The sequence below is a fragment of the Mesoplodon densirostris genome, chromosome 14 (genome assembly GCF_025265405.1).
Source record: "Mesoplodon densirostris isolate mMesDen1 chromosome 14, mMesDen1 primary haplotype, whole genome shotgun sequence".
Taxonomy (NCBI): domain Eukaryota; kingdom Metazoa; phylum Chordata; class Mammalia; order Artiodactyla; family Ziphiidae; genus Mesoplodon; species Mesoplodon densirostris.
Genome location: NC_082674.1, coordinates 40,562,615 through 40,577,269, shown reverse-complemented (window position 1 = coordinate 40,577,269; position 14,655 = coordinate 40,562,615). Strand labels below are relative to the sequence as shown.

The window sequence follows — 14,655 nt, the reverse complement described above, 5'->3', positions numbered from 1 at the left end:
ACACAAAACAATTTATTTTTCAGGGTGAAAATTTTTAAAGTAAATAACACAACAAATTCTTAACAAAAGCACGTTAACAGCTCTTTCCCACAAATGAAAAACAAAGGGAGATGATCTCAAGGGCTGTTGAAATAATCAAAGGAAGAATTGACCAAGATGGGTTCTGTGTGGATCACTGGGAACCAAGAAGGAGCAAAACATCTGAAAACCATTACAGGGAACCTGTAGGGAGAATGCACTGGCTTTCTGAAGACAGAAGCAGAGAACAAGACACTAAAGTCTCCTCTAGAATCATAAACCTAAAAGACACATGATCTTTCACAATGATGAGTGCACAGGTGAAGGTCCGTTAGATTGCAGGCAACTAAGACCAACTTTGTCTTAGGTAAGGCACACAGAGAAAAGGGAAATGGGAGTGAGAAGGAACTGGAAGGATTCTGAGTAACCCACAGGAACCCGGGAAATGCTGAAGAACAGTGTGTCAGACAACTCTCATGGGTCAACTTGAAAATCTTTTTCACCACTGCTGTGGAAGCCAGTCCCACCCAAATTTCAACCAGCTTAATGCAGCTTAATTTCAACTGTACAGCAGCTACTCTGGCCTTGTGTACCTCTCATTTCTAGTCCTGGGGCTTCTTCTACACCACTGTAAGTGAGGCTCAGTAGGAACTCACTGGGCACCCACAAGTGTGCAAGTCAGAGTGGAGTTAACACCATGGGGATACCATCCACCAAGAGGAAATAGTAGTCTGTGGATAAATGCTTCCCCTTTTCCCCCATTCAGAGCAATAGTTCTGATACCCATTTTGAAAATCTCTTAGGTCAAGTCCTTGGCATTAAAGACCAGTCACTAGTAGTGGTGGACAACTCAATACAGTACAATAACTCATTCTTGTACTGATTCTCTTTCTTCCATCTCTGTTTCATTCCAGCTGTCCCAAACTCTCTGAACTCATATTATCAAATATATCAACTGCAAGCCAGGCTTTATCTCAGGCTCTGCTTCCTGGGGAACCCAGTCCAAGAAACACAGGCGTTGAAAATGATCCAATATAGCTCTGGAAATCTCAGCTGTAGAAATATGTGGACTCTCTCTTGAGAGTGATGGTACCAGTGGACTCATCTGTAACCAACCTTCAACTTCTTCCCAGGATAGAGTCTGATGGGCCCAGCTTAGATCACATACACACTCTGAGGTCAAAGGATATGGAACTCATGCCTTAATCTCAACAGAATCACTTGGAGAATAGGCAGTTCTTCAAAGAGTATGTGGAGATTGGAAACGGGATGATTTAGGAAAATTCTGTTTTCTATTTGCAAGTTGCTTTTGGATCATGTTAATTTATCTTTTTTTAAGATAACATTAACATTAAACGAACCAACATTCGAATTATAGGGGTCCCAGAAGAAGGAGAGAAAAAGAAAGGGACTGAGAAAATATTTGAAGAGATTATAGTTGAAAACTTCCCTAATATGGGAAAGGAAATAGTTAATCAAGTCCAGGAAGCACAGAGAGTCCTATACAGGATAAATCCAAGGAGAAACACGACAAGACACATATTAATCAAACTATCAAAAATTAAATACAAAGAAAACATATTAAAAGCAGCAAGGGAAAAACAACAAATAACACACAAGGGAATCCCCATAAGGTAAACAGCTGATCTTTCAGCAGAAACTCTGCAAGCCAGAAGGGAGTGGCAGGACATATTTAAAGAGATGAAGGAGAAAAACCTACAACCAAGATTACTCTACCCAGCAAGGATCTCATTCAGATTTGACAGAGAAATTAAAACCTTTACAGACAAGCAAAAGCTGAGACAGCTCAGCACCACCAAACCAGCTTTAAAACAAATGCTAAAGGAACTTCTCTAGGCAGGAAACACAAGAGAAGGAAAACACCTACAATAACAAACCCAAAACAATTAAGAAAATGGGAATAGGAACATACAAATCAATAATTACCTTAAATGTAAATGGATAAAATGCTCCCATCAAAAGACACAGACTGGCTGAATGGATACAAAAACAAGACCCATATATATGCTGTCTACAAGAGACCCATTTCAGACCTAGGGACACATACAGACCGAAAGTGAGGGGATGGAAAAAGATATTCCATGCAAATGGAAATCAAAAGAAAGCTGGAGTAGCAATTCTCATATCAGACAAAATTGACTTTAAAATAAAGACTATTACAAGAGACAAAGAAGGACACTACATAATGATCAAGGGATCAATCCAAGAAGAAGATATAACAATTGTAAATATTTATGCACCCAAAATAGGAGCATCTCAATATATAAGGCAATTACTAACAGCCATAAAAGGGGAAATCGACAGTAACACAATCATAGTAGGGGACTTTAAAACCCCACTTTCACCAATGGACAGATCATCCAAAATGAAAATACACAAGGAAACACAAGCTTTAAATGATACATTAAACAAGATGGATTTAATTGATATTTATAGGACATTCCATCCAAAAACAACAGAATACACATTCTTCCCAAGTGCTCATGGAACATTCTCCAGGATAGATCATATCTTGGGTCACAAATCAAGCCTTGGTAAATTTAAGAAAATTGAAATCGTATCAAGTATCTTTTCGACCACTACGCAATGAGACTAGATATCAATTACAGAAAAAGATCTGTAAAAACTATAAATACATGAAGGCTAAACAATACACTACTTAATAATGAAGTGATCACTGAAGAAATCAAATAGGAAATCAAAAAATACCTAGAAACAAATGACAATGGAGACACAACAAACCAAAACCTACGGGATGCAGCAAAAGCAGTTCTAAGAGGGAAGTTTATAGTAATACAATCCTACCTTAAGAAACAGGAAACATCTCGAATAAACCACCTAACTTTGCACCTAAAGCAATGAGAGAAAGAAGAACAAAAAACCCTAAAGTTAGCAGAAGGAAAGAAATCATAAAGATCAGAGCAGAAATAAATGAAAAAGAAATGAAGAAAACAATAGTAAAGATCAATAAAACTAAAAGCTGGTTCTTTGAGAAGATAAACAAAATTGATAAACCATTAGCCAGACTCATCAAAAAAAAAAAGGAGAAGACTCAAATCAATAGAATTAGAGGGCTTCCCTGGTGGCGCAGTGGTTGAGAATCCGCCTGCCGATGCAGGGAACACGGGTTCGTGCCCCGGTCTGGGAAGATCCCACATGCCATGGAGTGGCTGGGCACGTGAGCCATGGCCGCTGAGCCTGCACGTCTGGAGCCTGTGCTCTGCAACGGGAAAGGCCACAACAGTGAGAGGCCCGCGTACCGCAAAAAAAAAAAAAAAAAAAAAAAAGAATTAGAAATGAAAAAGGAGAAGTAACAACGGACACTGCAGAAATACAAAGGATCATGAGAGATTACTACAAGCAACTCTATGCCAATAAAATGGACAACCTGGAGTAATGGAAAAATTCTCAGAAATGCACAACCTGCCGAGACTGAACGAGGAAGAAATAGAAAATATGAACAGACCAATCATAAGCACTGAAATTGAAACTGTGATTAAAACTCTTCCAACAAACAAAAGCCCAGGACCAGATGGCTTCACAGGCGAATTCTATCAAACATTTAGAGAAGAGCTAACACCTATCCTTCTCAAACTCTTCCAAAATATAGCAGAGGGAGGAACACTCCCAAATTCATTCTACGAGGCCACCATCACCCTGATTCCAAAACCAGACAAAGATGTCACAAAGAAAGAAAACTACAGGCCAATTGAACACAGATGCAAAAATCCTCAACAAAATACTAGCAAACAGAATCCAGCAGCACATTAAAAGGATCATACACCATGATCAAGTGGGGTTTATCCAGGAATGCAAGGATTCTTCAACATATGCAAATCAATCGATGTGATACACCATATTAACAAACTGAAGGAGAAAAACCATATGATCATCTCAAAAGATGCAGAGAAAGCTTTCGACAAAATTCAACACCCATTTGTGATAAAAACCCTGCAGAAAGTAGGCACAGAGGGAACTTTCCTCAACATAATAAAGGCCATATATGACAAACCCACAGCCAACATCATCATCAATGGTGAAAAACTGAAAGCATTTCCACTAAGATCAGGAACAAGACAAGGTTGCCCACTCTCACCACTATTATTCAACATAGTTTTGGAAGTTTTAGCCACAGCAATCAGAGAAGAAAAAGAAATAAAAGGAATCCAAATTGGAAAAGAAGAAATAAAGCTGTCACTATTTGCAGATGACATGATACTATACATAGAGAATCCTAAAGATTCTACCAGAAAACTACTAGAGCTAATCAATGAATTTGGTAAAGTAGCAGGATACAAAACTAATGCACAGAAATCTCTGGCATTCCTATACACTAATGATGAAAAATCTGAAAGTGAAATTAAGAAAACACTTCCATTTACCACTGCAACAAAAAGAATAAAATATTTAGGAATAAACCTACCTAAGGAGACAAAAGACCTGTATGCAGAAAATTATAAGACTCTGATGAAAGAAATTAAAGATGATACAAATAGATGGAGAGATATACCATGTTCTTGGATTGGAAGAATCAACATTCTGGAAATGACTCTACTACCCAAAGCAATCTACAGATTTAATCCAATCCCTATCAAACTACCAGTGGCATTTTTCACAGAACTAGAACAAAAAATTTCACAATTTGTATGGAGACACAAAAGACCCCGAATAGCCAAAGCAATCTTGAGGACGAAAAATGGAGCTGGAGGAATCAGGCTCCTGGACTTCAGACTATACTACAAAGCTACAGTTATCAAGACAGTATGGTACTGGCACAAAAACAGAAATATAGATCAATGGAACAGGATAGAAAGCCTAGAGATAAACCCATGCACATACGGTCACCTTATCTTTGATAAAGGAGGCAAGAATATACAGTGGAGAAAAGACAGCCCCTTCAATAAGTGGTGCTGGGAAAACTGGACAGGTACATTTAAAAGTATGAAATTAGAACACTCCCTAACACCATACACAAAAATAAACTCAAAATGGATTAAAGACCTAAATGTAAGGCCAGACACTATCAAACTCTTAGCAGAAAACTTAGGCGGAACACTCTATGACATAAATCACAGCAAGATCCTTTTTGATCCACCTCCTAGAGAAATGGAAATAAAAACAAAAATAAACAAATGGGACCTAATGAAACTTAAAAGCTTTTGCACAGCCAAGGAAACCATAAACAAGACCAAAAGACAACTCTCAGAATGGGAGAAAATATTTGCAAATGAAGCAACTGACAAAGGATTAATCTCCAAAATTTACAAGGAGCTCATGCAGCTCAATATCAAAAAAACAAACAACCCAATCCAAAAATGGGCAGAAGACCTAAATAGACATTTCTCCAAAGAAGACATACAGACAGCCAACAAACACATGAAAGGATGCTCAACATCATTAATCATTAGAGAAATGCAAATCAAAACTACAATGAGATATCATCTCACACCCGTCAGAATGTCCATCATCAAAAAATCTAGAAACAATAAATGCTGGAGAGGGTGTGGAGAAAAGGGAACACTCTTGCACTGCTGGTGGGAATGTAAATTGATACAGCCACTATGGAGAATAGTACGGAGGTTCCTTAAAAAACTAAAAATAGAACTACCATACAACCCAGCAATCCCACTACTGGGCATATACCCTGAGAAAACTATAATTCAAAAAGAGTCATGTACCAAAATGTTCATTGCAGCTCTATTTACAATAGCCAGGACATGGAAGCAACCTAAGTGTCCATCAACAGATGATTGGATAAAGAAGATTTGGCACATATATACAATGGAATATTACTCAGCCATAAAAAGAAACGAAATTGAGTTTTTGTGTTTTGTTTTTTTTTTTTTTTTTTTTTTGCGGTATGCGGGCCTCTCACTGTTGTGGCCTCCCCCGTTGCGGAGCACAGGCTCCGGACGCGCAGGCTCCGGACGCGCAGGCTCAGCGGCCATGGCTCACGGGCCCAGCCGCTCCGCGGCATATGGGATCCTCCCAGACCGGGGCACGAACCCGTATCCCCTGCATCGGCAGGCGGACTCTCAACCACTTGCGCCACCAGGGAGGCCCGAAATTGAGTTATTTGTAGTGAGGTGGATGGACCTAGAGTCTGTCCTACAGAGTGAAGTAAGTCAGAAAGGAAAACAAATACCGTATGCTTACATATATATATGGAATCTAAGGAAAAAAAGGTCATGAAGAACCTAAGGGCAAGCTTGGAATAAAGACAGAGACCTACTAGAGAACAGACTTGAGGATATGGGGAGGGGGGAAGGGTAAGCTGCCACAAAGTGAGAGAGTGGCATGGACCTATATACACTACCAAGCGTAAAATAGATAGCTAGTGGGAAGCAGCCACATAGCACAGGGATATCAGCTTGGTGCTTTGTGACCACCTAGAGGGGTGGGATAGGGAGGGTGGGAGGGAGGGAGACGCGAGAGGGAAGAGATATGGGAACATATGTATATGTATAGCTAATTCACTTTGTTATAAAGCAGAAACATACCACTGTAAAGCAATTATATTCCAATAAAGATATTAATTTAAAAAAAAGGTATGCCTTGTGACATACTAGCAGATCTTTGTGCCTGAAGTGTAAGTTTCCTTTCTCTAAGGTATCAGTAGCTTCCTAGACCCTGGTTAGAGTCTTTAAATAGAAAACATTAGCATGATTCACGTGTATTATGGGATTTTCTGGTAGGTTTTTCTGAAAGCTCAAAATTGATATTTTGAATTTGGAAAGCTTAGACTCTAGCAATTGTTAAAATAGCCAGCTTCATTGTTCACTCACTCTCAGTTTGTCTCTTTCTAGGTTAATATCCAACACAGGTATTAAGCACTTGCCAGCTGTTCACAAGATTCAATCTCTCCAAAAGGTTTTACTGTAAGTTTGAAGAGTGGTTACCAACTCCTTACTCGATAGCTGTCCTGCCCAACAGCCTCCGGGCCTGTAATATGCACTGTGTAGTCTACATCCTCCAAACATGTTGCTCTGGGTTATCAGAGGTAGGAAGGCAAACAGCAAGTGTCCTTAAGTGTCCTTAAGACCAGCTAATCTCAGTTTGGAGAAAGTCAGCAGGCTCCTCAGTACGACAGTTGTCAACAGAGCCAGCTTGTAGCAAATCAGGAAGTCTCCCCTTTCTTCACTGTTTAGTACTTTACATACCTCCTTCCTGTAACCCCCTTTGTCTTCCACCATCCTCTCCTCTTCCCTCCAGAATTCCCATGCTGCCCCTAAGCATAAAGAAACCACCTGACAAACTCACACTGAAGTGTTAATGACGATGTATTTTGAAAGAGCAAGAGAAGAGGCAATGTATAATAGCAAGTTTATTTTCAATAGTGAAATTGTAAGAATCTGGACAGACCCAAAAGGTAGAGGTCGGGAAGAGATGCAATGAGCTAAGGAAGTAAGGAGAGAGGGAGGGAGAGGGAAAACTACAGAATATCCCCCATTTCTCAAATTGTTCCAAGCAATTTACTCCTTTTACATTTACATGTTAGATCAGACCCAACAGGGAAGTTTCAGAGGATGAGGGGTACAAACAGAAAACCGAGACTTTCTTCATTCTTTCAGTCAGGAGGAGAAAAACCAATGATAAAAATTCCTGTGACCCAAGGAGAACAGAGGAAGGAAACTAGCTTTGAGAAGGGGATTGAGATGGAGGAAGATGAAGGCCCAAGTAAGGTGGATGGGGAAGTTTGGTATGGAGATGAAAGGTCAGCTTAAGTGACTTCGTCCTATTGATCAGCTACCAACTGTGGAGGCAAGGGTAATAAATGAGTCTGTTAGAACCTCAGCACAGTTGAATTAGAGAAGAAGACTTTAAGAGAGGGAAGAGACTGCATGTCTGCAATTCCATTGTTAAGAAGAACTGATATACTAAAGGTAAATGAGATGCCATTCACTTCCCAAACACTGAGCTCATCAACCTTCAGAACAATAGCTATTCCAACATTACCTCAGCTAAAGACTACACCATGCCAAGTAGCCTGCTTGTGGGGAGGTGACATGGAATGGAGTTGACATAAATACCTAATTTGTCTGTACTTTCTTCTAGAGACATTCAAGATAATATAAACATCCACACAGTTGAAAGAAATTCTTTCGTGGGGCTAAGTTTTGAAAGTATGATTCTGTAAGTAAAGGAAAAAACTCCAATGGAGGAACATTTGGTTTTTCATGTAATGATTTCTTTCTCATCATGGTATGCTCCTTTTTTTGTTTGGGTAACTTTGGCATTTCACCATTCCAGTTTCTCTCTGGTTCTGTGTTTTTCTCTCATTTCCCATCTTTACATTTCCCAATCACAACATGGAGACATGTTAATAATTTATGATTCTGTGGTGCAATTCAAGTATTTAAAATTGCTCTTTGAATGATGGTCTCCTGTGATGCAACATCTGTTCTGAGGGCCAGAATAACTCACGCATCAATAAAGCTAGTTACTGCCTGGCAAGGCTTTTGTTGCCCAAAGAAAAAGACCAAGAAGGAGTCTGAATCAAGAAGACATGGATAGTCCCTCATAACCATGCCAAGCAGCTTCTGTTCAGCCCCACGCTGAGCATATAAGATGACATCTCATTTCCTTGGAATAATCACGTTTTTTAATGAGCTTGAGTTAATCTCTCTGACTTTTTGGAAAGTTTTTAAATGTACTCTGCATTGTTAATGGACTACCTTCTAATTGTTTGTGCCAGTAGCCTGCGTGGCAGTTTACCCACTTCCCGAGATGGCCAAGAAATAGGGCACTAGGGGTTACCCAAGTGTTTGTGGGATCCATGGAAGTTAGATGCATAGAATGACATTTGGGGAACTGGTAATTGCAATTACATCTGTAAGAAAAGTATTTTCTCTTTACATTTCACAAATGTTGTTTTTTAAAAAATATACATGTTTCAATATGCTGATATGTACAAAAGGTAAGTTCTAGTCCAGAAAGAATTTTAGTCTTTCTCAAAACAATAATATGATTTAGAGACCCATCTATACCAAAAAAACAAAAAAAAAGCAAAAATAAGGAGCAAGGTGGTGGGAGGGGGCCAGAGAGAAACAGTAGGCAGAGATGAGAACATATTGAAGAATAAAGCTAAGCACAGTATTTGATGTAAATTTATTACAGAGAACACGAGAAAAGGTTTGAAAGAGATTAGCAGGGAAATAGGATGTATGAAGGAAAAAATAAAATCAAAGGCCTGTATTCAGAGTACATAGTAGTAGGACAAAATTGTAGGTAATACCTAATCCTTTCACTTAATATGCTCATGATATTTGGAATCTGTGTGTGTGTATGTGTGTGTGTGTTGGAAAGAGGTGATGGGGTGTGAGAAGTATGAGAGAAAGGGAAAGCAAAAGAAAAAAGCAGCATGAAATATGTGCAAAATAAAAGCAATTGTTCTAAGCATAAAGAAGGTATAATGTGATTTGATGCGAGGCTTGAAGGAAGAGTTAAATGAGGGAAGGAAGGTGGCTCAGAAAGGATGTTGAGTCAAAGATGGCCCTTAAAAGACGAGTGGGATTTAGCCACAGCATTGGCAAAGGACGAGCAGAGGAAACAGAATCTTCAAGGCCAAGGAGGTTAAAAAAAAAAAAAAAAGCTAAAAAGGAAGTTTTGGAAAATAGTGAGTACCTGAGTAATACTGGCCTGGTGTGTTGCAGCAAAAGGACTCCTTGGCTACATAATGGAGGGAGGAGATTAGTGATAAATGTAATCAGTTGTACCTGGACGCTTGTGCTTCTTTAAATGATGCTCTAGGGACTTCCCTGGTGGTGCAGTGGTTAAGAATCCGCCTGCCAAAGCAGGGGACACGGGTTCAAGCCCTGGTCTGGAAAGACCCCACATGCCGCGGAGCAACTAAGCCCGTGCACCAGAACTACTGAGCCTGTGCTCTAGAGCCCGCAAGCCACAACTACTGAGCTCACGTGCCACAACTACTGAAGCCCGCGTGCCTACAGCCCACATTCCACAACAAGAGAAGCCACCGCGATGAGAAGCCCACACACCGCAACGAAGAGTAGCCCCCGCTCGCTGCAACTAGAGAAAAGCCCACACGCAGCAACGAAGACCCAACGCAGCCATAAATAAATAAATAAATAAATTTATATTAAAAAAAAAAGTTGCTCTAAACATATGTGTCATTTTTAAATATAGTGATTCAAAATTAGTTCATGTGGCAAGTTTATTAATAGAGTTTTTTTTTTGGCCCTGGCACGCGGCTTGTGAGATCTTAGTTCCCTGACCTGGGATTTAACCCAGGCCACAGCACTGAAAGCACAGAGTCCTAACACTAGACCACCAGGGAACTCCCAGAGTATTTTTATAGAAAATATATAAGTGGTAACCTGAAATTAATACAATGTTAGATGTCAATTATCTCAATTTTTTAAAAAAGTCCGTTTGTACTAATAACGTTCTCACAGTTTTGCATACTGACACACATCCTTTTTGTCCAGAACATAAGACAGAAGGCAACCTGTCCTGGTCTACCTAGTCTTAACTTTTCCCAAGTGGAGGAAAAGAATTTGAGGAAATAAGAACTTTGGAGAGTGTCCCGCAAGCCCAAGACTACAAAAGAAGCATAGAGATCATAGCCACTCTTCACTGATTCCTGGCCACGGATACTGTGTGGTTCCCCAGAACCGACAGCATACTCTCCTAGCGAGGACAGCTTCTTAAGAGTCAGCATTTCTCAGAATGTCTCTAAAGGATAAATTCACATTTGTGAGAAAAGCATCTTTTTTTTTTTAACCTCAGATGGCCCTTAATTCGTAGATAACAGAATCAGAAGATCCACACTCACAATTTAAGTCTCCAGTTGTTCTTAGTCCAGGCGCTATGTCTGGATGCAGGGACACTTTCTCCTCCTAGGGACATCCAAGGGTACTCAGGGGAAAAAAAAAAAAAAAAAAGCCTGGGGCTTCCCTGGTGGCGCAGTGGTTGAGAGTCTGCCTGCCGATGCAGGGGACACGGGTTCGTGCCCCGGTCCAGGAGGATCCCACATGCCACAGAGCGGCTAGGCCCATGAGCCATGGCCGCTGAGCCTGTGCATCCAGAGCCTGTGCTCCACAACGGGAGAGGCCACGACAGTGAGAGGCCTGTGTACCACAAAAAAAAAAAAAAAAAAAAAAAAGCCTGGCAAAATGGCTCTGATGACTGGAAAAGCTTTCTATACATTGGCATCTTTCAAAATCGTGAAGCCCTGTTCTATATATATAAATATATATTGTTTTAAAAACAGCCCAACAATGAAGGATTATCAGACACTTGGCTAGCAGCCACCCCTACTCTGCTCTGCAACCAGAAATTCTGAACAGGGAAATACCTAGCTATGGCCGACCAGCAGAATGGGCTACTTCAGAAGAGATAAAATGAGGTTACATGTGTGCTATCTCCCAGCACAGCCCGGCCACAGGAACTGCTCACTTCCTGTGCGTTTCCTCCCTTCCTCAACTGGCTTCCATCTCACTTGCCTGCCCCTCAAGGAGGTTTCATGGGCCAGGTCCCCCAGCACCTTCATTCTTTAGGATGAGGGCAGACTCTGCTTCTGGAGCCTCCTGAGCCTGCACTGAGTGAACACACTAGGGAAGGGACAAAACAAAACGACTAAGGAAAGCATGATTCAGTTACTCCTTAGCTGATGCTCTACCCTCTTCATCGTCACCATCATCATGAGGTTGGTTTTAAAACCAGTACTACCTCTCTTAAGAAACTAGGCATAAGGGGTGGGATGGGGAGGTGGGGGAGATGCATGAGGGAAGGGATGTGGGAACAGATGTACATGTATGACTGATTCACTTTGTTATAAAGCAGAAACTAATAAAAAAATAATAAAAATAAAAAAAAGAAACTAGGCATATAGGTGATAAATATCAGCTTCTCTGGTAGTAGTTTGAGAGTCTTACAGCCTAATGTAAACCCAGGGCAAGAATTCTGTACATAGTATGGTTTTTGTGTGCTGATCTGTTGACAACATCAAAAAATGCCACCTGCTCCCCATGTGATGGCATCTATTAAGAAAATCCATAAAGACAAAGGGCTACTTTAAATACCATAATTCTTTTAAATTAGTCTGCATTTTATTTAATCATAGCAACATCTATTTGCATGACATATACATGCAGAAAATGTTAATTATCTAGTCTATAGAAAAAAAGTTAGGTAGAGCTCATATGGATTTGTACACTGCTTTTGTTGGGTTAAGGGTCAGCCAACTACACCCTATGGGGCACATCTGGTCCCTGATCTAGGACTAGCTTTTATAAGTGAAGATTTTGATGGTAGGGAACACAAACACTAAACCTAAATGAAGCAAAATGTTACCCCCAACAAAAGAAAAAAATTCATTCTTTTCGATAGTAGACCTATACTACAAAAAAAAATTGTGCTCAATTATTACTATTATACTTTAAGTTTGGTCAATAAAAATTTCATGGCAATTGTTTTATAAGTACCTATATAAAGTACCTATGTAACAATAATATTCTCATTTTGCTTCTTAACCCCACAAAACCTAAAATTTATTATTGGGCCTCCTATAGAAAAAGTTTGCTGACCCCTTTGTTTGATCCAAAACCCCCAGGATCCACCTCCCACAGGTTAGAGGCAGCTGCTCCAGCGACTGTCACCCCCCCGGGAATAGGCTGACAAATCAGTCAGGAGGCTGGATGTGCTGGGGACACTTGGGTAGGCGTGGGGCAGGCAGGACTTGGGATGCACAGACACTTCTTGGCCATCAGAAGCCACCAATTGGTTGCTAATGTTTTGAAAGACTTGCATTACTCCTGTGTGGATTTTCAGCTAACTGGCTTTCAGGAGGAAGAAAAACACACGCAGTTGTCCTCCTGTGATTTTAAGCGTGTTGAGCTACCCATTGCAGCACCGGAAACCATCGATGTCCTGGACACACGGAAACTTCTCTGGGTCAGCTTTTGGAACAGTGTTATTTGTACACCTACTGAGCCTGACAAGGGAAAGGACCTGACAGCAAATCAAGAGCAACGGATCAGAGGCTCTTCAGGCTAAGCTCTCCCGACCTTGGATTTCTGCTTTTGTTTTCAGATCCATCTAGGGGCACAGCAATGCAGAGCTGTCAGCCCAAGGTGTCCTTGGGCTCCCCTGTCCAGGCAAACCTGCTCACTGACCTTCTTGGCACAATCAGGATGACTGTTCCACATCCAGCCCCCCCTCCCCCAGAGCCTCCCCGCGCCCACTCACACAATCTCACCCCGCCACGGCCCACAGTCTCTATCATTGATTTCTCTTCCTTTCTGGCTTAACCCAGAGCCACCTCCACAAACCTCCAATAACCAAGTCCCCGTAGGTCACGGGAGATGTGCAGGTTGTCTGGCAGCTTAGATCACTTTTTGATGACAGCCAGGCCTGCTGCTGTGAATGAGCCTGAGTGAGAGGCTTATGGCCATAGAGAAAGGTGACACAATATGTTCTTTCTCCATCTTATAAACACTTGTTCGATAACTGTATGATTTCTGTCCTTCAGGACCAGACAGATCTTTGTTCTCTCCATGGCATTGTCTCTGCACACAACTGATGTGTGCAAAGACCTTCTGGGATCCAGGCTGCTATGCCTAAGTGTGCCTTCTCAAAATTAAATTTCATTTATTTCTCTGAATAAGTAATACATGCACATAATGCAAACTTCCAATGTTACAAAAAGGTTATACAGTGATAACTCAGTCTCCCTTCCACCCCATCCCCAAGCTTTAAGGGTGGTATTTTATTTATGCCACTGACCTGTGCTGTGTGGCCCTGCCCCAGTGCTTCCAATTATGAAACCCATGTATTGTTTGCATCCGACAGTATTGGTTTTTTAATGGGTCTTTTATTTCAGATGGCTGAGTAAGAATGGGATTCAAGAAATACACAACTGTGCATTCAATGGAACCCAACTAGATGAGCTGTAAGTAGCCCTGACTATTCTTCCAGGTCATTTAGAGGGAAATGGCTCTTACAACTGTAATGTTGACATGGCTTTGTGTTTCCCTTCTTCTTCCGTCAACTCCATCCCCAGGAATCTAAGTGATAACAATAATTTGGAAGAATTGCCTAATGATGTTTTCCAGGGAGCCTCTGGACCAGTCATTCTGTGAGTAGCTTCCCCCACTTCCGTGTGCAAGAGATCAGCATCTTACGTTAGAAGTCAACTTTCTCCAATTCAGGGAAGCTTATAAGGCAGGGCTGGCAATTAAGATCAAATTTTATTTGTGTCATCTGCAAAGATTTATAGGACAATTTAGGGCTGATCCACATTCTAAATTTCAGTAAAGTAGCAACAGTAACAACAACAACTAACATTTAATGAGCACTTACCAAGTCCCAGCCAGTGTTTTAAAAACTTAAGATGAATTTTCTAATTTAATCCTTACAATAACCTCTGTGGTAGGAGCTATTAGTCCCATTTTAGAGAAGAAAAAATGGGCTTCCCTGGAGGGGTCAATTCATCCAAGATCACAGAAATTTTAGAGTACAGATTCCATACCAAACTGGTCTAACTCATAGTACACTCTTAACCACTCTGCTATACATCTCTTCCCTGAAAGGGAAAGCACAGTTCTCCTTCCTCACTCTCAATGTCCAGGAGTTTCCCTCAAACCAGTGAGATAT

The 14,655-nt window shown here is 40.8% G+C and overlaps 1 protein-coding gene across 2 annotated transcripts in view; it reads left to right on the top strand.

The window, feature by feature from the left end:
* Positions 1-14,655, top strand: part of FSHR (follicle stimulating hormone receptor) — a 171,504-nt gene that overhangs the window by 139,967 nt on the left and 16,882 nt on the right. The window contains exons 5-8 of one of the 2 annotated variants that reach the window (XM_060117027.1): positions 6,846-6,917; positions 8,095-8,172; positions 13,883-13,951; positions 14,063-14,137. In XM_060117027.1, the coding sequence (XP_059973010.1) occupies positions 6,846-6,917; positions 8,095-8,172; positions 13,883-13,951; positions 14,063-14,137 (294 nt within the window). The remainder of the gene's footprint in view (positions 1-6,845; positions 6,918-8,094; positions 8,173-13,882; positions 13,952-14,062; positions 14,138-14,655) is intronic. The other variant, XM_060117028.1, reaches the window with a different exon arrangement.